The sequence below is a fragment of the Amblyraja radiata genome, chromosome 24 (genome assembly GCF_010909765.2).
Source record: "Amblyraja radiata isolate CabotCenter1 chromosome 24, sAmbRad1.1.pri, whole genome shotgun sequence".
NCBI classification, from domain to species: domain Eukaryota; kingdom Metazoa; phylum Chordata; class Chondrichthyes; order Rajiformes; family Rajidae; genus Amblyraja; species Amblyraja radiata.
In genome coordinates this window covers 19052823-19078026 of record NC_045979.1, presented here as the reverse complement: position 1 = coordinate 19078026, position 25204 = coordinate 19052823, and the positions used below count along the sequence as shown (strand labels likewise).

General features: G+C 44.3%; 1 protein-coding gene across 1 annotated transcript in view; it reads left to right on the top strand.

The window, feature by feature from the left end:
- The first annotated feature begins 300 nt into the window (after nucleotides 1-300).
- The window catches only part of LOC116986818 (chemokine-like protein TAFA-5), a 192334-nt gene continuing 167430 nt past the window's right edge, over nucleotides 301-25204 (top strand). The window contains exon 1 of the mRNA XM_033042541.1: nucleotides 301-493. Within this exon, the coding sequence (XP_032898432.1) occupies nucleotides 340-493 (154 nt within the window). The 5' untranslated portion in view covers nucleotides 301-339. The remainder of the gene's footprint in view (nucleotides 494-25204) is intronic.

Genomic DNA, 25204 nt, shown 5'->3' with positions numbered 1-25204 from the left:
TCGTTCCTTTCACGGATAATTACAACAGGCGATCGATAGACGCTGCTAAAGCTGTGACTGGGCGCAGCCGGAGACCTTGTTGCTGCAGGGGTTCGGGCTGAACGTGGTTCCCGTGGCGTGGAGGGGGATAGAGGGCAGAAAAGCTGGGCTTTGGTGACCCAGATGCTTAACCCGCCCAGTGGCCCGCCACGCCTGTGCGTTCGAGGTGGTTTGGCACCGCCGTTGGACTGGAGGCTTGCACAGGTGCCTCGCTTTTGGATTAGCGCCGCGTCTTTTTGTGCTGTTTCTCTGGTCTTTGCAATCGCCCGCCGACTTCTGTGGCTTGGATGTGGAGAGAGGATGTTCATGTGTGCGCTTGAGACGCACAGAAGCCGCGCTCCGAAGCCGGGAGACCCGAGCATGTTGTCGGCCTCCAGAGGACTGAACGCCGGCGTCGGAGCCGCACTTTGTTGCTTGCTTCTCTGGATTATCATCTCGCACTTAGTCAAAGAAGGTAAACCTGCCTTGATAAATAGCACTGCATTATTCTGACACGGCTAACCTGATAAAGTTCTAGTGGGAGACACAGAGAGAGAAAGAGAGAGAGAGAATTGCATCTTGTTTTCCCCAGAACCCTATCCTTCTAATTTCTGATGCCTTTTGCCGTGTAATATTTGGACATGGAGCTAATATCACAGCCGTGACACGCGGCGATGATTATTGAGATGGATTTTGCAGCGAAATAAGCTCCGAACACCTACACACGCCTGCGCAATTAATAAATATGTACGCATTTTCTCTCTTGCGTATATGGGTAACGGCGACATATATTCTGTATCATGTTTTTATGTCAGTAATTCAAACACACACAAACACACGTTTCTCTTGCAGCGGTTTGAACCAGTGAAGTCGGTGTCTTACTACTCTGCGACAGGGCGCCGAGGTACTGTCAAATGTTAAATCGGTTGAAGTAGGAGTTGGGGGGGGGGGGGGGGAGGAATGCACGAGGAATTAAGTGGGGGCGACCGAGCTCCGACGAATGCTTCAAGACTTTCGCAAGCTTAGCAACAGCCCGGGCGCTGCCAAGGAGTGTAATGTTACAGAGAGGACAGTGAGAGGAATCCAAATGGTAGTCAGTTGGCATTAATGACTGCAGCCGGATAACAAAGTTGGCTGAAACCACCTTATACCGAGTGTTATGTTCCGCTCGGTTACTTTTTCGAGGCGTATACGTTATAAAAAGAGGATGCCCGCAGCGGCACATGTAGCATCGGGCAGGAAGTATTAGAGCGATTTTTAATATTTTTGCAGCTTCCCGTGACCTTTGAATTGATGCCACGATTGGGGCACTCGGTCTACAGAGGTAAATCTATACACCTGATCCAAAGTGCTGGAGTAGCTCAGTAACTGGTGTCATTTTTCTCCAGAGATGCTGACTGACCCGCTGAGTTACTCCAGCACTTTGTATCTATCTACTGGAGTAACTCGGCGGGTCAGGCAGCATCCCTGAAGAACATGGAACGGCGACGGAACCCTTCTTCAGACAGTGTTAAAACCCTGAATCCAAACATCACTTCAGTTCATATGTAGTAACGATGAAACTGCAGATGTTGGTTTAGAAAAAAAAAATACACGAGGTGCTGGAGTAACTCGGCCGGTCGGGGCAGCACCTGTGGAGGGAATGGATAGGTAACGTTTCGTGTCGGGACCCCTCTTCACACTACGCAAACTATCCATGTTCTCCAGGGCTACATGACCCTCCGAGTTACTCCAGCACTTTGTCTTTTTTCTGTAAATCAGTACCTGCTTTTCCTTGATTCTACGTTAACTCCAGCGGTGCTTGGATTCGGGGCTAGGGAGGTCTGAAGAAGGATCCAGACCCGAAACGTCACCTATTCATGTTCTCCAGAGATGCTGCCTGACCCGCCGAGTTACTCCAGCACTTTGTGCCTTTTATTTCTGTAGACAAGCATCTGCAGTTCCTAATGTCTCCATATATAACCCCATAATTTGTCGATATTTCCAAGTTGGCCTTTAGCTGGACGCGACTTAATTCTAGTCTTTGATACTGGGATCTGGGAAGCGAGATCTTCTGTTCCAAATATCATGAAGGGTTTTAAGCTTTTAGAAGTTTCTATGCACGCAGCGTTCACCGTTCGCTATTGGATGTCAAAACCTAATGAAAGCGGCCTCCGGGATATATCCAATGACTGGAGCAGATTACTTTTATTTTGCAAGTGCGAATTAATGAATATCTGCCACTGTTTCTATAGATGTCAGAATAATTGGAAAGGGAACGCTACTTTAAAAAAACCCGTTCAAGATCGTTAAATATTACTTGTAGTGCATTGCCAATAACAGTATTTACTCAGAGAACCGTTCGTTCAATTGCAGATTCAAAGGCCCTATCTGATGGGGGGGGGGGGACAACGAGCGCCATTTGGCTTGGGCCTCATTCATGCCTGTCTGCTTCAAAGGGATCTTGATTTGGGGGCCTCTGCTTGATCTTGATTTGGGGGCCTCTAACATTGAATTTGGCCTGGGCCTCAGTTCATCTATGAGAGGGCCTGCCTGTATCTTTCTCTTCACTCTACCTCCTGTACTTGAGTTTGGCTTGATTGTATCTGCAGTGTATGTATATGTATTATTATCCAATCTATCCCCTGTTTGGATAGCATGCACTACAAAGCTTTTCACTGTATGTGCATGTGGCAATAATGAACTTTAATCTAAAAATCTAAGTCAAGGCAGTCTGAAATTAGCAGGTGGGTGATCCCATTATAATAAACACCCAATCAATTAGTTTGAAGACTTTGGTCTTTGCCCGAAACAACGCCGATCCAAGTACTCTGCGGGATGCTGCCTGACCCACTGAGCTACTCCAGTACTTTGCATTTTAACAATACTCCAACTGTGGTTTCATCAATGACTAATACATTTTTAACATCATGGGCAGCACAGTGGCCAGGTAGTAGAGTTGCTGCCTTACAGCGCCAGAGAACCTGATTTGGATCCTGACTACAGGTGCTGTCTGCATGGTGTTTGTATGCTCTCCTTGTGACTGCATGGGTTTTCTCCAGGTGCTCCAGTTCCCCCCACACACACACACACACACCAAAGACATACAGGCTTGTAGGTTAATAGGCTCCGGTAAATTTGTAGATTGTCCCTAGTGTGTAGGACAGTGCTAGTGTACAGAGTGATTGATGCTGGGCGTGGAGTTGGTGGGCCGAAGGACATATTTCTACGCTGTATTTCTAAAACTACAACAGTGATCTCATCAACGACTTGTGCTTTGTAACATGATGATTCTGTGTTCCTGTACCCCTTGGTCCCACTATTTATTTTGGTTTAGCTTAGAGATGCAGCACGGAAACAGCCCCTTTGGCCCACCGAGACCACACTGACCAATGAACCCCGCACATTAGCACTATCCTACACACATAGGGACAATTTACAATCTTTACCAAAGCCAAGTAGCCTATAAACCTGCACGTCTTTGGAGTGTGGGAGGAAACTGGCGCACCTGGCAAAAACCCACGCAGTCACAGGGAGAACGTACAAACTCCATACAGACAGTAACATTAGTCAGGATGGAATCATGGTCTCTGGAGCTGTGAAACAGCAACTCTACCACTGTGCCATCGTTCTGCCCTAATTTTATTGAGGGTTATTTAATTTTATTGAGGATTTATTTAAATTGGCACTTTTTGTCTTTTTTTTTTGTAAACCACAATCTGCTACTACTTGTCTATAATAAATATACCTGCCATTTTGGGATTCTCATCCAAATCTGATATATAATGTCCTTGTTTTCTCAGCTGGGTAAAAAGATGTTTAATGTGCAGTCATTATCGTTGCCAAATGAATTGAATGTGAACAAGAGCGGAAGAATTGGGTGTCTCTCAGTTTATCCCATGGTAATGCTCACTCCTCTGTAGAGAGTGGTGGCAGGCAGTCACCGGATGACTTGCTGTGGCACTATGTTGAACTGGTCAGCAGAGGGTGCACACATGCAATGGGCTGACAGTTGCATTTCATCTTCTGCAACCTTGTGGCGCAGCTGATAGAACCGTTGCCTTGCAGTGCCAGAGTCCCAGGTTTGATCCTGACTTTGCATGCTGTCTGTGGAGAGTTTGCACCTTCACCCGGAGGGGGGGGGGGGGGGGAAGGGGGGTTATCACACTCCTCTGCATGCTCTGTTTCCTCCCACAACCCAAAGACGTGGATTTGCAAATGAATGAATTGGGGTAATTGACTTTTGTAATTTCCCCTAAAGTGTAGAGCGTGGATGAGGAAGTGGGACTAGTGTGAATGAGTGATCGATGGTCGGCATTGACTAGGTGGACCGAAGGGCCTGTTTCCATGCTGTATCTCTAACTTACTAAAGTTAGGTAAACACCACTGATTGGGAAACATACTGAACACTAAAGTAACAGGCCTCAACTATCACTCTATCTAAAGAAGTGTCCCAACCCAATACGTTGGCTGATCATTTTCCTCCACAGATGCGGCCTGACTCCCTGAGTTCTTTCTGAAAGTTCTGAAGGAACTCAGGGAATCGGGCAGCATCTGTGGAGGGAAATGTGGAGTTTTGCTCAAGATTCCAAAGTCTGCAGTTCCTTGGGTCACCACTCTCTCTGCGCCCTCAATTGAATTTAGAGATACAACGTGGAAGCCAGCGTTGACTGCATTGAGTCTGCGCTGACCAGAGATCACCCCTGTACACCAGCATTATCTTACACACTAAGGTCAATTTTCAATTTACAGAAGCCAATTAACCTGCAACCCTGCACGTCTTATGAGTGTGGGAGGAAACCGGAGCACGCAGAGAATTTGGATCGAACCAGTCTCAGGCACTGAGACAGCAACTGCTGCTTCATTGTGCCATTCTTGTAAACCTCCTCTGGCCCCTCTCCTATTGCGGCACATCCTTCCTTGGATATGGGTCCAAAATGAGCTCAATGTTGATGTCCCCCTCCTTAGACCATCGTACTGCAGGATTTATTTGATGCACTTTTGATTTTAATTACCTTTCTGTTTGCTCGACGTCCTAATGCACCTGCTTTAAGATTCTGCACTAAGGTGCTTGTGATCTTTGAATAGACTATTCTCTGATTAAATATTACAGAGGCTCACATGAAGGGCTCGACTGCAATAATGTTGTTAGCAATTCATTGGCCACTTTCACAGTATTCTCTGTCTTTCCATGACCCCCATGCAAAGAAAGGGGGTGATTTGGTGATTGGACTCTCAGTCATTGGGGGACCTCACAAAATTATTCCTAGTCTCCCTGTTCATTCACGGACAATTTACATTTTTGCCGAAGCCAATACAAAAGATGTACAAACCTGTACATCTTTTGGAGTGTGGGAGGAAACCAGAGCACTCAGAGAAAACCCACGGGGTCACAGGGAGAATATACAAACTCCGTACAGACAGACCCATAGTCGGGATAGATCCCGGGTATCTGGCATTGTAACGCTGCAGCTCTGCATCTGTGCCACTGTGCTGCCCTCATTGTTAATCGATAATTGTTTTGCTCAACAATTATCATGTGTGGCTTTGATTATGATGCGCATTTACAAGTTACCAATATGTCTATTGGTAACTTGTAAACATATGAATGTTCCATATGAATATCACAGTTAGTAGCTCCTTTTCATCTTGTCCTTATGGTGTCACTGCATCTGTCAGAGCTCTACTTTTTATACCCATGGCTGATCCTTCTGCTATGATATTCTTTTCTGAGGCATCTGCCTGTACAAACAGGCCCTTTGACCCACCGAGTCCATGCAGACCAGCGATTCACACACACTACTAGCACTATCCTACAAAGTACACTTATACTCCAATGCAGATTCTGCCCTGAACATCTTGTGTCATAGAATCACACAGCGTAGAAATGGATCCTTTGGCCGAACTTGTCTGTGCCAACTAAGATGTCCCATCTACACCAGTCCAGCTGCCCACATTTGGCCCATATCCCACTAAACCTTTCGTATCCATGTACCTGTCCAATTCTTTAAAATGTTGGGATAGTACCTGCCTCGATGATCTCCTCTGGCAGTTTGTTCCATATACCGACCATCTTTTGTGTGGAAGAAGTTGCCCCTCTGTTTCTTATTTACTATGTCCTCTGATTCTTGATTCTCCTGCTCTGGGTAAAAGTTCAAGTTCAAATTCGAGTTCAAATTTGCCAAAGGCTCTGTGTATTTACCCTATCTATTTCAGGTTCACAAGTTATCCCAATTGGGAGAGCACATGTTTAGTGTTTTGGTAATGCAAGTCAATTCCGACACCCACATCTCATAGAGACACATGAAACTGCAAGAATATGGACTAACCTGCCAGAGGTGGTGGAGGAGGCTGGTACAATCACTGTGTTTAAAAAGCATTTGGCCAAGTACTTACATAGGAAAGAAAGAGGGATATGACCCAAATGTAGGAAATTAGAATATGTGAATAAAGGCACCTTGGTCAGTGTTAATAAGTTAAAAGACTCTGACTATCTACCCTGTCTATGCTCTTTTATAAACCTTGATAAGATCACCCTTTGGGCTCCAGTCTTCCAATGAGAGCAATCCCATTCGATCCTTATTCTCCTTGTAACTAAGCCCTTCATTCCAAGTAACATGCTGGTGAATCTCTTTCGCACTCTTTCTTGCAGTTATTGCATTCTTAATAACATGGTGACCAGAACTGCAGACTTTATTTTAAGTGTGGCCTGACCAATGTCTTGCAGAGCAACAATGTGATGTCCCATCTCCAGTACTTGGTATCCTTGCCTATGGAGGCAAGCAAGGTTATCCACTCGTCATGCCATTTGCTGGGAACTACAGACTTGTACCAAAGGTCTCTCTGTACATCAATGCTTCTAAGGTATCTCGGCCACCTGGGCACTTAAGACAGATAATTCTGGTACCATTGGACTCTTCTCGGAGGACGTGACCTCTGGTCCTGCTAAACGGCGAATCCAGTCAGGCTCTGGAAACAAGGTTGCTGGAAAATCGGTGGTGGACCTGTATTTAAAAAGTTTAATTTTGCAAGAAAATTGCAAACCTTTTTTGTGAATAGATTTAAAAAGTTTGAAGTTTTCAACTGTTTTGTCTTCTAGTGGAGCAGACCCCTTCACAGAGTGCTGTGAAACAAAGGAACTTGTTACTTGGCCTTTACAACAATACGCCTTAGCACTGATTCCTGTCACTGAGTTCAACTTTGTTCATTTCTTTTGAATGAACAAAGCATTTCCACGGGTACATTTCATATTGATGCCAAAGACAAATTTATGCAGGAACCAAGCAACATAAAGCTTGCAGATGCTCTAAATTAGAAATATAAACATGACATGAGTTAGAGCTCGACGGACTAGCGGAATCGAGAGATATGGGGAAAAGGCAGGCACGGGTTACTGATTGTGGATGATCAGCCATGATTACAATGAATGGCGGTGCAGGCTCGATAGGTGCAGGAGGAGGGCCTCCTCCTGCACCTATTTTCTATGTTAGGAATATTCTGCAGAGTCAGGCAAGATATGTGAAGACAGAAATAGTGTTGATAATAAGAGTGTTAATATGGGGTGACGCAGTGGTAGAGTTGCTGCCTTGGAGCCAGAGACCCAGGTTCGGTCCTGACTATGGTGCTGTTTGTGTGGAGTTTGTATGTTCTCTCTGTGACTGCGTGGGTTTTCTCTGAGTGCTCCGGTTTCTTCCCACTTTCCAAAGACATGCAAGTTTGTGGCTTAATTGGCTTATGTAAATTGTCCCTAATATGTAGGATAGAACTAGTGTACGGGTGATCGATGGTCAGCGTGGACTCGGGTAGACCAAAAAGCCTGCTTCCACGTTGTATTTCCAAACTACATTTATGTCAAAAACATGTCACCTTCAGATCATTTGAATACTTGAAGCATTTTTGTATTACAAAGAAATACAGGTTGCATTAAAATGTGTAGGAAGGAACTGCAGATGCTGGTTTATACCGAAGACGTGCACAAAATGCTGGAGTAACTGCAGGCAGCATCTCCGGAGAAAAGGAATGGGTGATGCTTTGCGTCGGAACACTCTATTAGGTTGCATTAAACACCCGTGGAATTGTTTTGCTGAGGTTACGATTACATTTGGTACATTTAGACCAGAGATTTTTTGATATTTCCAAAATTGATTAGAAACGGTTTGCATAACATTTTTTTATAATGTTGCATGCATTTAATGTACACAGGAAGCCTAAATGACTTAGCAAAAATCAGATATAAAAAACTTTATACGTCTGTTTCCTTATGCTGGGATAATAAGTTGCATCATTGTAGAATGATTTGTAAGGTAAATGAGCCCTTGAACTTGGTAGCTGTATTTGAGAGGATTGGTTGTGACTGGTTTGAGGTGGTAGCAATAGAGTTATGGTGTCATAGAGTGACACAGTGTGGAAACAGGCTAACATGTCCCAACTACACTAGTCCCATCTGCCTGCATTTGGTCCATATCCCACCAAACCTGTCCTATCCATGTACACTGTCTACCTGCTTCTTAAACGTTAGGATAGTCCCAGCCTCAACTACCTCCTCGGGCAGCTTGTTCCATACAAAATTGTTCCATGAAAAATTTACCCCTCAGATTCCTATTAAATCTTTTCCCCTTCACCTTAAACCTATGACCGCTAGTCCTCGATTCACTTACCCTGGGCAAGAGACTCTATGCATCTACCTGATCTATTCCCCTCATGATTTTGTACACCTCTATAAGAATACCCCTCATCATCCTGTGATCCAGAGAATAGAGTCCCAGCCTACTCAACCTCTCTCTAGACCCGCTAGTCCTGGAGACATCCTCGTAAATCTTCTCTGTACCTTTTCCAGCTTAACAACATCTTTCCTATAACATGGTGCCCAGAACTGAACACAATACCATTCAGTGAGAGTGTGGAAGAGATTCACCAGGATGTTGCCTGCAGTGGAGGGCTAGAGTAGGCCATTCGGCCCTTCGAGCCTGCACCGCCATTCAATATGATCATGGCTGACCATCCAACTCAGTATCATGTACCTGCCTTCTCTCCATACCCCCTGATCCCTTTAGCCACAAGGGCCACATCTAACTCCCTCTTCAATATAGCCAATGAACTGGCCTCAACTACATTCCGTGGCCGAGAATTCCAGAGATTCACCACTCTCAGTGTAAAAAATGTTTTTCTCATCTCAGTCCTAAAAGATTTCCCCTTTATCCTTAAACTGTGACCCCTTGTTCTGGACGTCCCCAACATCGGGAACAATCTTCCTGCATCTAGCCTGTCGAACCCCTTAAGAATTTTGTAAGTTTCTATAAGATCCCCCCTCAATCTTCTAAATTCTAGCGAGGGGACAAGCCGAGTCTATCCAGTCTCTGCTAGTGGTAGTTATCAGGAGAGATTGGATAAGTTGGGTTTACTATTAGTGGAGCATGGGACGTTTTGAGGGTGAGCTGAGAGGTTTGCTAGATTGAGGGATATGGAGACCATAGATGGCCAGAATGTTGTTTTCTGTCTAGACAGGGAAGTCCTGAATTGAAGGGCTCGGGTTTAAAGTGAAAGGGGAGAATTTTGAAGGTGATCTAAGTGGTGGATTTTATTTGTACAGGGATGGTGAATATTTGAATATACTTAGCTAATACTAATACCAATAGTAAATCCATGCCCTTTTTATGAACTACTGCCAGTGCTTTATTCCAAAAATACCAGCGCATAAAGCTTTAGGGTGGTGCAGTGGCACAGTTGGTAGAACTGCAGCCTCACAGCACCAGAGACCCAGGTTCGATCCTGACCTTGGGTGCTAGCTGTGTGGAGTTTGCATGTTCTCCCAATGACCACGTGGGTTTCCTCTGGATACTTCAATTCAATTCAACTTTAATGTCATTGCACAAATACTGAGTATGGGTACAACGAAATGCAGTTTTGCGTCAGTCCGTAGTAGTGCAATATAGAAATTTAAAAAAAAGAGGATACAGAATAATAAAAAATACAGAATAATTAAACAATGGGGACGAAGGGACCGGAGGAATCTATCGGCGGGACTCCGAGTTCAGCAATGCGACGGTATGATTGTAGAAGCTGTTCCTCATCCTACTGGTACGAGACCTGAGGCTCCTGTACCGTCTCCCTGATGGGAGGGGGGCAAACAGTCCATGGTTGGGGTGGGAGGGGTCTTTAATTATCTTCCCAGCCCGTTTCAGACACCGTTTTCGGTGGAGGGCATCCATGGCAGGGAGCGGGGCACCGATGATGTGCTGCGCGGTTTTCACCACCCGTTGTAGTGCGGTTTCTTCCCACATCCTGAAGATGTGCAGGTTTGTAGGTTAATTGGTCTCTGTAAATTTCCCCTAATATGTAGTAGGGTGTGGGTGAGAAAGTGGGATTATGTAGAACTAGTGTGAACAGGTGATCAATGGTCGGGGTGAACTCGTTGGGCTGAAGAACCTGTTTCCATGCTGTATCTCTAATGGAGACTAAAATATTCTCACTGCATCAGGTTAATTGGCTTCTGTTTAAAACCAAAAATGACACTAATATGTAGGGAGTGGATGTGAAAATGGGATAGCATAGAACTAGGGTTGACAGGTGACTGTTAGGCTTCATGGGTGTGTTTTCATGTTCTATCTGTAAATTTAAAAAATCCAGCACTTTGTATCTATCTATCTATCATGTTATTCCAGTTGACTGAAAATGCACATTTACTAAGATACAATGACATTAAACTTTTTCAATTTGCAGTATATTACCATTTGACATATGCAGCAAGAAGTCAAAGTTTCCAAATATTTATTTTAATTTACATAGAACTAGGGTTAACAGGTAGTTTCCATGTTTTATCTATAAATCAAAATTTGACTACTTGCTGCATATGTCAAATGGCATATTTAGTTTAATGTCATTGTATCTTGAGTGAATGTGCATTTGGAGTCAACTGGAACAATATGACAGATAGAGACAATGCTGGAGTAACTCAACGGGTCTGGCAGCATCTCTGGAGAACATGGATAAGTGATGCTTTGGGTTGAAACCCTTCTCCCATTTTAATCCTTTAGTTCTTGGTTCTCCACTGCACATGGCTCAATGGGGCTTCGCTTTCAGTTCTATCATCTCTCTCAATTTCATAGGGGTTTGTGGTGGCTCAAAATGACTTCTGACACAAGAGACACATAACTGATTATTTTATTCTTCACAAATACCACTCCCACTGGTTATATCCCCACAAAATCCCCTGATTCTCTGAGCATATAACTTTAAAGAGCTTTGATTGTTCCAAATCCCTTCTCCTGTGTCTCCCTATATTCATTTTTGAAGTGACTTGCAGAAGACACAACTACTTGGGACAACCTGTTTATTTTATATTCCACTCGCCAATATTTCTAGATATAGAATGGATAGAGGCAATGGATTTCAATGATTAATTGAAAAGTTATTGTTACATTGATTGATTGATTATTTTAATGATTGATTGATTATTTTAATGACCACACAGCCAGGCTGGTGGAATTTGTTATGCCAATGCAGCACATAAAAAAGAATACAAACATGACAATACTAAAGAACTTCAGCTCGATGGCACAGCGGTAGAGTTGCTGCTTTACAGCACCAGAGACCCAGGTGTTGGCTGTGTGGAGTTTGCACGTTCTCTCAGTGACCACGTGGGTTTCCTCTGGTTGCCTCCCACATCCTGAAGACGTGCAGGTTTGTAGGTTAATTGGCCGCTGTAAATTTCCCCATATATGTAGGGAGTGGGCGAGAAAGTGGGATTACATAGAACTAGTGTGAACAGGTGATCAATGTTCGGCATGAACTCGTTGGGCCGAATAATCTGTTTCCATGCTAAAGATTCTCACTGCATCAGGGTTTGTATTGGGCTTGGATTGGCTTCTGTTTAAAAATAAATGACGTTAATGTGTAGGGAGTGGAAGTGAAAATGGGATAACATAGAACTAGGGTTAACACGTGACTGTTAGGTTTGATGGGTGTGTTTCTATGTTCTATCTGTAAATGAAGTTAAATATTTGGAAACTTTGACCTTGCCGCACATGTCAAATGGCAATCTACTGTAAATTCAAAAAGTTTAATGTCATTGTATCTTAGTAAATGTGCATTTTCGGTCAACTGGAATAACATGATAGATGATAGATACAAAGTGCTGGAGTAACTCAGCGGGTCAGACAGCATTTCTGGAGAACATGGATAGGTGACACTTTGGGCTGGAACCCTTCTTCAGACAATACGATGACCGTTTCTAACCTCTTGGCTCTCCTTTTGTACTTCAAACCACTTTTATAATCCTTCAGTTCTTGGCTCTCCACTGCACATGGCTCAATGGGGCTTTCTCTTTCAGTTCTATCATCTCTCTTGCAATTTCATAGGGATTTGTGGTGGCTCAAAATGGCTTCTGACACGAGACACATAACCGAGTCTTTGATTCTTCACACATACCACACCACTGGTTATATCCCCACAAGATCCCCTTATTTCTCTGAACATATAACATTAAAGAGTGTTGATTGTCCTCAATCCCTCCTCCTGTGTCTCCCTATATGTATTTTTGAAGTAACTTGTTTATTTTATATTCCACTCTCCAATAAACAGGACAACCTGTTTATTTTATATTGCACTCACCAATATTTCTAGATATAGAATGAATAGAGGAAATGGATTTCAATGATTCATTGATATTTTATTGTCACGTGTACCTAACTTTGTTTTGCATACAGTCTGGTAAAGGGTGGCTTGATGGCGCAGCGGTAGAGTTGCTGCCTTACAGCACCAGAGACCTGGGTTCGATCCTGACCACCAGTGCTGTTTGTATGTCATTTGTATATTCACCCTGTGACTGCGAGAATTTTTGAACCCGGGTCTCTGGCATTGTAAAACAGCACCTCTACCACTGCACGGGAGACCCGACCTTTTCTTTGTCGGGTCTCCGTTGTCGTTGGGGCTGCAACGTGGAGCGGCCTCCAACAGGAATGACCTGGGGCTCCAGTCGCGGAGCTGCGGATCTACTCACCATCACGGAGCTGGCCGAGTCCGGAGCGGGTGTAGCTGTGGTGGAGCGCTGCTGTGACCCGACACCCGGAGATTCGGAAGCTCCTACCGCAGATCTGTGGACAGTAATACCCGCGGGTCCCTGGTGGGAGACCGCTTTTCGGGGCTTCCGCAACGGCGACTTCTCCCGCCCGAGTTGCGGGGTTGAAGATTACCTGGAGCGGGGCCTGACATCACCACCCCGCGCGGCTTGGAATGGCCGCGGGACTTTGTGAGCGCCCGCCGGGGCTCCAACACCAAGACCCGGTGCGTGGCCTTGCATCACCCGGCGTGGCTTTAATGGCTGCGGGACATTTAACATCGCCCGCCGGGGGCTTTGACTCTGTCTTTGACTCTGACATGGGGGGGAGAGGGGAGTGCAGGGGAGAGATATGTTTAAGTTTTGCCTTCCATCACAGTGAGGAGGACTCACTGTGATGGATGTTTATGTGAATTGAATTGTGTTGGTGTGTGTCTTGGTTCTTTTTTTTGTATGGCTGCAGAAACCAAATTTCGTTTGAACCTCATGTGAGGTTCAAATGACAAATAAAAGGTATTGTATTGTATTGTATTGTGGCACTGTACATATTCCATCATTGTTAGGAGACAATTTTTGTTTTAACAAGAATGAGCTGTTTAGTTGGTGGAGCTTATGGATGGAGAAGTGGGGAGGTAGAAAATTTCATGAGGTGGATGTGCGTTAATTCATGTTTCATGATTTGCTGTTGAAAATTGGCAAGATTGATGTTAGGGTGAATTAGGTGGGATTTATCTCCGAATTGTAGTGTCCAGGTCTTTATTAAGGCAGGAATGTGCCCCATAACCAACCTCTCAAAGCACTTCATCACCATTGAGATGAATGCCACCGGCCGCTATCCTCTGAGACATTTCATCCTGTTCTTGGGCATTATTATTGTGGATGTCCTTTTAAACCAGGTGAGGACCTCTGACTGTAATAGAGAGAGTTTGAAGATGTCTGTGGAAGCCCCAGCCATTGGTCAATGCAGGTCTTAAGAGCATTACTAGGGACACGATCAGGAATCAAAAGCCAAGAGTGTTTCATTGTCATATGTACCAACAATGGAACAATTAAATTCTTACTTGCAGCAACGTAATAAGCCCGTAAACAAAATTCCGCATAGAAAATATATAATAGTCAACAATACAACAATTTAATAACAGCAGCACCACGTAACCATAATAGTGGAAAATTGAAGTCTGTAATGCAATGAGACAGTGAATGAGTCAGTCCATAAAAGTTTTTAGTTGCTGAGGTTAGTGTTGTGCAGTGCTCAAGAGCCTGATGGTTGCTGGGAAGATGCTGTTCTTGAACCTGGAGGTCACGATTCTCAGGCTCCTGTACGTTTTGGGTCAGGATCCTTCATCAGAGTGTGTAGGAAGGAACTGCAGATGCTGGTTTAAACGGAAGATAGACACAAAAAGCCGGAGTAACTCAGCGGGTCAGACAGCATCTCTGGAGAAAAGGGTGATGTTTCGGGTCGAGAAAGAGTCTAAAGAAGAGTCTCGACCCGAAACGTCACCTATTCCTTTGCTCCAGAGACTCTGTCTGACCCATTGAGTTACTCCAGCTTCTTGTGTCTTCCTTCTTCAGAGTTTTCTTTTTGCAAATCAGCATCTTCAGGTCCTTATTTTTCCAATGTATAGCACAGTGCACAGCTGGTGGAGTTGTTACCTCAAAGTGCCAGAGACCTGGTTCAATCCTGACTTCTGGTGCTGTCTGTGTGGAGTTTACACATTCTCTCTCTGACTGTGGGTTTCCTCTGGGTACTCCGATTACCAACCCACATCTCAAAGATGTTTGGGATGGTAGGTTAATTGGCCTCTGTAAAATTGCCCCAAGTATGTAGGGAGTGGATGAGGAAGTGTAATAACATAGAGCGAGTGTGAATGGGTGATCGATAGTCGGCATCGACTCAGTGGGCCGAAGGGCCTGTTCCCATGCTACACATCTTTCAAGTAACTTCAGTTATAACTCACCATGCTGCAATGATAGCAGTATTTGAATTGGTTAAGCTGTGAAATATTTGTGTGGCAGCCTCTGTATCAGATTGCAAATTTTAAAGTATTACAATACAGTATGGATACATTGTAGAATCGGGTCACCCAAGTTGCTCATGATAAGACAATAACTGTCTGCAAACGTTCGTCATAAGTGCGTGTCGCTATCAGTTTCACTATTCTGACAAACACATTGACTATATTGAATTGCTCTATTTGTTCAACAGCATTATGTCCCAGAACAGTTCCAATAGTGGGACTTCACCCTAAGTTGCTGGAGATAATGAAAGTAAAACTATGACGATATATAAAGGGAAATTTATCACCGATATCCTGAGAGGCTTATTTGTTTCCGTCGGGATCTAAAAGCCAGTGTAGAATGGAGAAGCAAATATGAACAATATAGACCAGTGGAAGTGGTGAGTGTATGCACCTTCCCGTTTTATTTTATCGGTAAATGAAATTTAAACGCACTAATCCATTTGACATATTGTGTGTGTTTAGTTGGACTGAGGGGGAGAGAATCCCAGGGATGGAGATTGTTCCTCTGGGAACAAGGGAAGCCCAGAATTCTGGTCAGATTGGGCGTTTCACCGGGTTAGTATGGAGAGTTGTGTATTTAGTCTATGAGGATGGTATGCTAGAGGTTTGTGGTGAATTGGTGGTCTGCCATTTGTTGGACTCGTAGGTAATAACCAATTCATCAAAGTCAGGCAGCATGACACCATGTATTGGTCCAATTGTCTTTTAAATATTTTTTTATAACCTGCCTCAACTACCTCCTTTGTCAGCTTGTTCCAGATACCCTCAAAATGTTGTCCCTCAAGTTCCTATTAAATCTTTCCCCTACCTCAACCTCAACCTATGTTGTCTAGTTCTTGATTTCCCCACCCTGGGTAAAAGACTGTGTTCACCCTATCTATTCCTCTCGTGATTTTGTCTTGTTTTATGGACACACGGTCCCATATTCACAATGAGGACATTTTGAATGGTGAGACATGAATTGACATGAACCGTTGGGGTTTGGACAATATTTTATTCTCTCTTGTGAAGTTCCAAGGATTGAGTTCTTCTCTATTAATGATTAAATTTGCCACTGCCTCCAGCGTTTGGCTATTTGAGGGAAGAGGTGTTTCTCCACAAAGTTCCTGATCCACTCGGCAGCAGGGATTTCCTACAATAGCACACGCCTGAAAGAAGACATTCTATGGATGCAGCACAGTAAACATCCTGTCAGGTTGTACCGCAGTTTGGTTTGGGAACACGGTGATGCGGCTGGTAGAACTGCTGCCTCACAGCACCAGAGACTTGGGTTTGATCCTGATCTCGAGTGTTGTCTGTGTGGAATTTGTACAGACATTCAAATTCCATGTGGGACCATGTGGGTTTAATCTGGGTGGTTCGGTTGTCTCCCACATCCCAAAGATGTGCGGGTTTGGAGGTTAATTGGCCTCTGTAAATCACCCCAGTGTGCAGGGTGTAGATAAGAAAGTGGGATGACATAGAACTATTGTGAACGGGTGATTAATGGTCAGTGTGTCAATGTTGACTCGATGGGGAGGTCGGTACCTATGATGGACTGGGCTGTGTCCACCATTCTCTGCACCCTCCTTCGTTCTTGGGCATTTGTTCCCAAGCCAGGCCCTGATGGAACCAGTCAGCATGCTCTCCACCGTACACCTGTAGAAGTCAATTAAGTATTTGAAGATTTGAAGACAATAGACTGAGGAATCTGGAACCAAACAAAAGAGTGGTATTTAGCAAGCTGCTTTAATGGGGGGCAGGAAGAGAAGAGACAACTGCAGCCCTTTTACTCGGGTGCCAGTATAGGCAGGATACCAGGAGCGATTCCTCCTCACTTTCCTCCTTGAACACTCTCTGAGCGATGTAATGGAGGGGCATTTGGTGATGCATGAGCAGACATGACCCCCTATATCCATTGAGTGGATGTTCCTAGGGTTGTAAGTTGTAAGTGTTCAGAGATGCAGCGTGGAAACAGGCCCTGACCAAATCTGCGCCGGCCATCGATCCCCACACATTAACACTATCCTGCACACACCAGGGACAATTTACAATTTTACCATGCCAATTATCCTACAATCCTGCATGTCTTTAGAGTGAGGGAGGAAACCGGAGCACCCAGAGAAAACCCACGCAGTCATGGGGAGAACATACAAACTCCATACAGACAGCACCCAGAGTCAGGATCGAACCCGGGTCTCTGGCGCTGTAAGGTAGCAACTCTACCTCTGCGCCACTGTACCGCCCAGGTTCTTAGTTCTAATAAAATGCTTCTTCATCTTAATAGGAGTTCAACCCATCATAAGATCACCCCTCGCATCCCGTTATCATGGCCTTCTGTCTGCTGGGTCCCCACAATAACTAGTAGTCTTTGTTCCCAAAGGCTTAATCCCAGCTGAACGTTTGGAGTGTTATCCCTCGAGTAATATTGTAAAGACAGATTTCTGTTCATAGGGTCTTACTGGGCACGGATTGACTGCTGTGTTTTTTAATGGAATATTATGATAGCATTTAAACTTATTTTTTGTTTCAGTTGTGGCTCTGTTTGTAGATATTTCCTTAGAAAACAGGAAGAAGATTGTTAATTAGGATTAGTTTCTGTTCAGCACTCATTTATTTCATTTGTCAACACTGAAACAAGTTTATTATATAAAACTCAGAGGTTGAATGTTTTTTTATCCCCTAGCCTCTGGTGCATGTGGAACAGCAGACTGCAATTTTTTTTTTTTTAGTTTCGTTTAGAGATACAGCGCGGAAACAGGCCCTTCAGCCCATCAGGTCCTCGTCGACCAGTGATCCCCACACATTAACGCTATCCTACACCCACTAGGGATAATTTTTACATTTACCAAGCCAATTAACCTACAAACCTGTACATCTTTGGAGTGTGGGAGGAAACTAAAGATCTTAGAGAAAACCCACAGTTCACGGGGAGAACTCCTAGCGCTGGAGACCCAGGTTCAATCCTGACCTCGGGTGCTATCTGTGTAGAGTTTGTACATTCTCTTTGTGACCGCATGGGTTTCCTCCAGTTTCCTTTCACATTCCAGGGTTTGAAGGTGAATTGGCCTCTGTAAATTGCTCCGGGCGTCTTGGGAGTGGATGTGAACGTGGAACAATATAGAACTAGTAGTGTGAGCGAATGATCGATGTGTGGCATGGACTTGCTGAGCCGAAGGGCCTTTGCAAATGCTGTATCTCTAAAATTAAATCTTTGCATCCGGATTACAACAACAGTTTAACTTGTCTTAACTGGCAAACCCAGCCACCAAATCTCAAAAGATTTAAAGAGAGTAATCCCAGATATAGAAAATGACACAAAGAGCTGGAGTACCTCAGTGGGTCAGGCAACATCTTCGGAAGACATGGATAGGTGGCATTTTGGGACAGGACCCTTCGTCAGACTTCGTGGATGGGGGTTTGAAAGCCCAGATATAGGCTAGTTTAGAGACACAACACGGAAACTGGCCTTTCAGCCCACATAGTCCACGCTGACCATCGATCACCCATTCACATCAGATCTATGTTGTTCTATTTTCTTATCCTGCTTAGCAGGAGTCATTTATCTACAAACTATCACTTCTTTGAGATGTGGGAGGAAACCATAGCACCCCGAGGAAACCCACGCGGACCCAGGGAGAATGGACAAACTCCACACAGAGAGCACCTGAGTTCAGGATGGGACGTGGGTGTCTGACTCTACCAGCTTCACCACTGGCCATTGAACTGCAGAAATCATCATTGTTGGAGCTACAAGCGAGCTACATGTTTAAGTAAAATCTCCCATCGCAGTCAAGTGTTACCTAATTCCACATTTTCATTTATATCATCTGCTGGGTTTTGGAGGGATTGTGTGATGGTACAGATGAATGAGGACGATTCAGAAACCGAAACGGGCTTTAAAAATTGGTAGCCCGCAGGTTTTCAACCAGTAAGTCATCGAATTACACAGCCTGGAAACAGGCCCCTCAGTTCACCACGTCTATGATGACCATCAAGCTAATCCAACATTAATAGTAAGATTAAACGAGAACTTACCAGTTTGAAGTTTGATCTGTATTTTATGAGGAGTTACGATGAGGGATTACGTGAAGAAGCCCGCCAGGACGCATGCGTGTCATTCTTCAAAGCAGCGGTGTGAAATCACAGATAACTGTAATGACTAAACATAGTAAGATTAGAGAAGAGATACCAGTTAAGTATATGATCAGGGGTGGGAGCGGAGGGCACGTAATCCCTCATCGTAACTCCTCGTAAAATACAGATCAAACTTCAAACTGGTAAGTTCTCGTTTAATCTTACTATTTTACTTCGGAGTCACGTGAGTGACTACGTGAAGATTTTAAAGCTCTGTGATTTCATGCCGTGGAAACGAGTCCATGCATCACGTCTGCCTTGATGACTAGGAGGAATTGTGTTAACATAATTTGGACATGAATTCGACATTGAAATCATAAAATTTATTAACACAAAATTATAACCCCTTTTTATTGGTTTAAATTAATTTACAGAACTTAAAATTGTTTCTGCAAACGTTCCAGGTTTCATTACTGGTTTGTTGTAAAATAATTGGAATGTTTTTTCCCCAGACCATCCTGCTGCCTTGAGGATTTGGTCCATTGGTACATCCAACTGTATCGCTGCCGATGTAGCTGCAGCCCTGGTGGAATGAGATTTAAAAATATTAGTATCCACCCCAGCCTGTGTTAGCACCTGTTTCAGCCATCTTGAGATGGTCTGGACCGTTACTCTTTTGTGTGGTTGCTAGTGGCTGACCAAAAGTGCCTTCTCATTGCCTCTTTAGGATTTTCGTTGTCTCCATGTATAACGACAGATGTCTTACTATACAGAGACGGTCATCTGTTGGGTATGACCTAAATTGTATATTGAGGCCTGCTGATCCCTGTCTGTTCTGCTTTACTAACTCATAGATATGAAACGTAATATTTTCTGTTGAAGTCATGTTGTCCAGTCTTAGTTTATGCAGTGACTGTACCCTCTGTGCCGTGACCAATGCCATTAGCATGACTGTTTTTAATGTCAGTCTGTGTAGGGACAGAGCTGTTGCTGGAGACCAATTCCTGAGCATCTTCAGGACAATACTTACATCCCATATTTGGGAGTACCTGGTTCTTGGGGGATTAGTATTAAAATTCCCCTCATAAGTTTTGTTACCAGTGGGTGAGTCCCAACAGAGTAACGCTCTGTCCCCTGCCATAGGTAAGTCGATAGGGCACTTCTGGCACAGTTGATGGCACTGTAACTGAGCCCCTCATCATAGTGGAGGCCTGCCAGATATTCCAGAACAGACGGGATGTTCATGTCTCTGTAGGTGATGTTGTTTTTATGGCAGTACATCTCCCACTTCCTGATATAGACCAGATACTGTTTTTTGGTTGACTGTCTTTGGGCCGCCGAGATCATGTTCACTGTTCGGTCCGTCAGTCCCAGTTGTAGTAGAGGTGTTTTTAAACTCTACAAATTAATAAGTTCAAATGTTTATGGCATGGGTGGCTATCCCTTGTTACAGGATGTAGCAATAAATCTGGTCTATGTGGGATGGTGATACATGGTTCTAATACCATGTTTAATACCACTAGGAACCATGGTTGAGTAGGCCAATCGGGTACTACCAAATACCAGACGCAGAGTCTTGTTGTATTTTCCTTAATACCCGACTGATGAGGCAGGAAGGAGGGAATGCATAAATAAACAATTCCCCCCCCCCCCCCCCCCCAATGCAGCGAAAATGCATCTGTCACCGCTGCCCCAGGGTCTGGTTCCCATGAAACATAATTTGATAACTGGTGGTTAAGTCTGGATGCGAATAGATCGATATCTGGTGTTCCATATTTTGCTGTAATATCAGCAAACACCTTTTTATTCAACATCCATTCGGTGTTTTAAATTTGCGTGACCTGGTGTCTGCCACTAAATTTAGTCTTCCTGGTAGGTAAGTGGCTGATATCCAAATATCTCTCTGGATACACCATTGCCAAATTGTATTAGCCAGATTGTCACATGATGTCGATTTGTTTCCACCCATGTGGTTAATGTATGCTACCATGGTGGTATTGTCTATCTGTAGTCTAACATGCTGGTGATATGACCCAGTACAATATGACTTTAGGCCATGGAATGCACCCAACATTTCCAGGTAGTTTATGCCCAGTGTGAGTAATAATGATGCCTCCTGAGCAGTCCATCTACCTCCACAGCTGGTGATGGTATTGGTGGCTCCCCACCCAAGTGCACTGGCATCAGTTTGTAGTACCATGGAAGGGTTACTGACAATGATTGGATTGGAACAAAGCCAGATCTATCCACCATTTTAGTTCCATTTTAGCTTTGATTAGTAGTTTCATAGGTCTGTCAAAGTGACCTGCATTAATTTTGAGTGCTTGTATTTTTGCTCTCTGTAAGTTTTGGTAATGTAGAGGTCCAAATTGTGTGGCTGGAAGGCAGCCACCATTTTGCCAATTACTTTGCTACCAATCTGATGGATGGTTTGCTGATGTCAATGAGGTTATTGCAAGCCTCTATTAAATCTCTAGCCTTTCCCTTAGGCAGAATCACCGACATGTGAACTGAGTCAATGGTGAACCCCAAATAGTCCATAGTAGTGGAAGGCGTTAGTTTAGATTTAACTGGATGGATAATAAATCCCAGTTTTTCAAATAACTGTTTTGTGGCTGTTACAGTTTGTTTGGCCAATTCCAAAGTTTTGCCCACAATGAGTATGTCATCTAATTATGCCATGACCATGTGTTTACGTTTCCGTAGGAACGCTAGGGCTGGTTTCAAATTTTTTGTGAACAGCCTGGGGGCTGATGATAAGCCATTTGGCAGTGCTTTATACTGCCACAGTTGTCCCATCCAGTTGAATTTTAAGTAACATCTGTGGTCACCTCGTATAGGCACTGAATAGTAAGCATCTTTTAAATCGATGCTGGCCATGAAGTAACCTTTGGAAATTAATTGTTTAGCAGTAACAAAGGTTTCCATTTTGAAGTGAATATATTGTACAAATGTATTCAATTTTGTCAGATCTATGATGATGCGACAACCACCATCTTTTTTGTTTTTGGTAAATATATTGGACACAAATTCTAATGGTTCGTGTTGAGTTTTCTCAATTACACCTTTTACGTAAAGCTGCTCCAGTTCAGCTTGCGCTTTTGATTTTTCTTTATCAGAAAGCACGAACATTCGGTTCGGTATATGTTGAACTGGAGGGCTGTACTTGTGTATAAACTCTATTGTATATCCCTGGATACTGCTTAAGATGTAAGTATCGGTTGTTAACATGCTCCATGCATTCAGAAAAGAGTGTAATCTCCCCCCAACCTCCATGCTCCGTGTATTTTGTAGGGAACCAGACCCACCTATCTCCATAGTTACCAGTGGCAGGTTTACTTCTTTTTTGTAGGTTCTTCGGTGCTGTTGTTGCGCTGGTGTCTGGATTTTCAGTTTGGTTGGCGTTGGAGGTCCCTGCATCTTCCAAGAAGGCCGGCCTGGGCCATGGCCTAAAAAGACTCATGTTTTGTGTACCGGGCCTTCGAGCTTTCACCAGTTCTGCTGGTGGGTGCGTAGGGGTGCTGTCTTTGGCTGTAGTGGGTTTTTGTTGGAGTCCCTTTTATTAGTCCCAGGGTTTTTGCTTCCTATTCGAGCTCCTTGACTTGCTTCGACAGGTTGCCTCCAAACAATAGTATTGGTGGTTTTGTGGTCCCAGGTTTGCACAGTCCCTGCACCCTTTGCACACTTGTCTTTCCTTCTGAGGACCCCTCTTCCAGGTCAGCCCAGAACTGACCCGCAGTGCTCCCCTCTGATGAGGTACAAGCACTGTGCAGCCCTTCAAGAGGTACTGCTGTGGGTTTATCATAGGGCCCACAGTGACCCGACTCCATCTCCCGGAGTCTGTCACGTTGGAGCAAATGCTCCACACACCGCTCCATGCGGCTCCAGCGCTCTCGGTCGCTGGCCGCCCGCGGTTGTTCAAAGTCGGACTCCTCTGAGTCCACGACCTTGTTTGTTTTGTGTCTAGCCTTACCGCACGGCCACGTGGATCTGGCCGGTGTGGTGGCGACATCGGGCACAGCTGATCCCACTATCGGTGATCCGAGTGATACGCATGCGTCCTGGTGGGCTTCTTCACGTAGTCACTCACGTGACTCCGAAGTAAAATTCCATTTTAGTAACTACATTCCCATCCACTCCCTTCAGATTCTACCATACATCCTCACAAGGGTACAGCGGCCAATTAATCTCCCAACAGGCACGTCCGTGGGATGTGTTTAGTTTATTGTCACGTGTACCGGGGTACAGTGAAAAGCTTTTGTTGCATGCTAACCAGTCAGCGGAAAGACAACACACGAGTACAATCGAGCCATCCACAGTGTGTAGATACATGATCAGTGAATAACCTTTGGTGCAAGGTAAAGCCAGTAAAGACTGATCAAGGATAGTCCGAGGGTTACCAATGAGGTAGATAGTAGTTCGGGACTGCTCTCTAGTTGTTGGTAGGATGGTTTAATTGTCTGGTTACAACTGGGAAGAACCTGTCTCTGAATCTGGAGGAGCAATCCTGAGAGAAAGCCAAGGCATTTAGAAGAAGCCGAGGCAGTCACAGGGAGAATGTGCAAACTCCACACGGAGTTCAGAACTGAGCCAAAATCGATCGAGCTGTACCAGCGAGCCACCCAGTTGGTTCGAACAAAAGCTGGATTCTGCAAAGTGTATAATTCTCTATTAACTCTCCAAATTGAAGGTCAGCCCGTCAATGTGCAGCTGTGTGGAGTATTGTGCCCATAATAGAGCAGTCAGGAATGTGAAGGTTTTATAGTGCAGACTTTATTATTCAGTGTCCTCTTCCCTTGGGTAAAATCTGAACTTGAATCAATTAAATGCTAACTGTGTTAGTTACACTTCTGAATACTAATCTTTCAAAGTCTACATAAAGTTTTAGTATATTGAGTCACACAGCACGGATATGGTTCCTTTGTCCCAGCATGACCATGCCAACCAAGTTGCCCCGTCTGCACTAGTTTCACCTGCCTGTGTTTGGCACATATCCCTCTAAACCTTTCCTATCCATGTATCTGCCAGAAAATTGTTTAATAGTTCAATGGTGCTTTATTATTATTCGTTTAGATGTTGTTATAGTACCTGCCTCAACTACCTCCTCTGGCAGCTGGTCCCATATGCTGCTGTGGTAAAAAGTTGCTCCTCGGGTTCCAGTTAAATCTTTCCTCTCTTAACTTCAACCCTGGTTGTATTCTGTTCAGTTTGTGTCACCATGTCATAGAAGAGATATTGTCTAGCTGGAAAGGGTGCAGAGAAGATTTATGAGGATGTTGCCAGGACTCGAGAGCCTGAGCTATAGGGAGAGGTTGAGCAGACTAGGACTTTAACCCTCGTCCTCCTACATTCCAAGGTATAATCTTATAGAGGCACACAAAGTCATGAGAGGAATAGATTAGGTAAATGCACAGAGTCTTTTGCTCAGAGTAGGGGAATCAAGAACCAGAGAACATAGGTTTAAGGTGATGGTGGAAAGATTTAATAGACACCGGAGGGGTAGATTTTTTGCACATAGGTGGTGGGTATATGGAACGAACTGCTGGAGGAGGTAGTTGAGGCAGGTACTATCATGACATAAAAGAGGCATTTGGGCAGGTGCCTGGATAGGATAGATTTAGAGATATATTGACCAAGTGCGGGCAGATGGGAGAAGTGTAGATGGGGCATGTTGGTTGGCGTGGGCAAGTTGGGCTGAAGGGTCCGTTTCCACGCTGTATGGCTCTATGGTTCTTGATTCCCTTATTCTGGGTGAAAGACTGCATCTCCCTTGTGATATCCATGTAATCTAAAGGGATAGATGAGACGTGTTTGCTTAAGGCCCTACAGAAAATGTGTACAGGGAGCATAGGGTGTTTAATCTGGAATATTGTACTCCTTTATACAGTTGGATACCTATTCACTGTACAAGTGTTGCAGGCAACTCATGCAGGGAAGTGAGGCTGAAGTACTATATGTAATGACTAAGATACAGATACATTCAAGGATGCGCACGTCTATTTAACATTGCTTTTGCCTCTTGATGGTGAAGCTTAAGGCTAAGGGATATTAAAAAGCATGTCACTCCTAATTTATC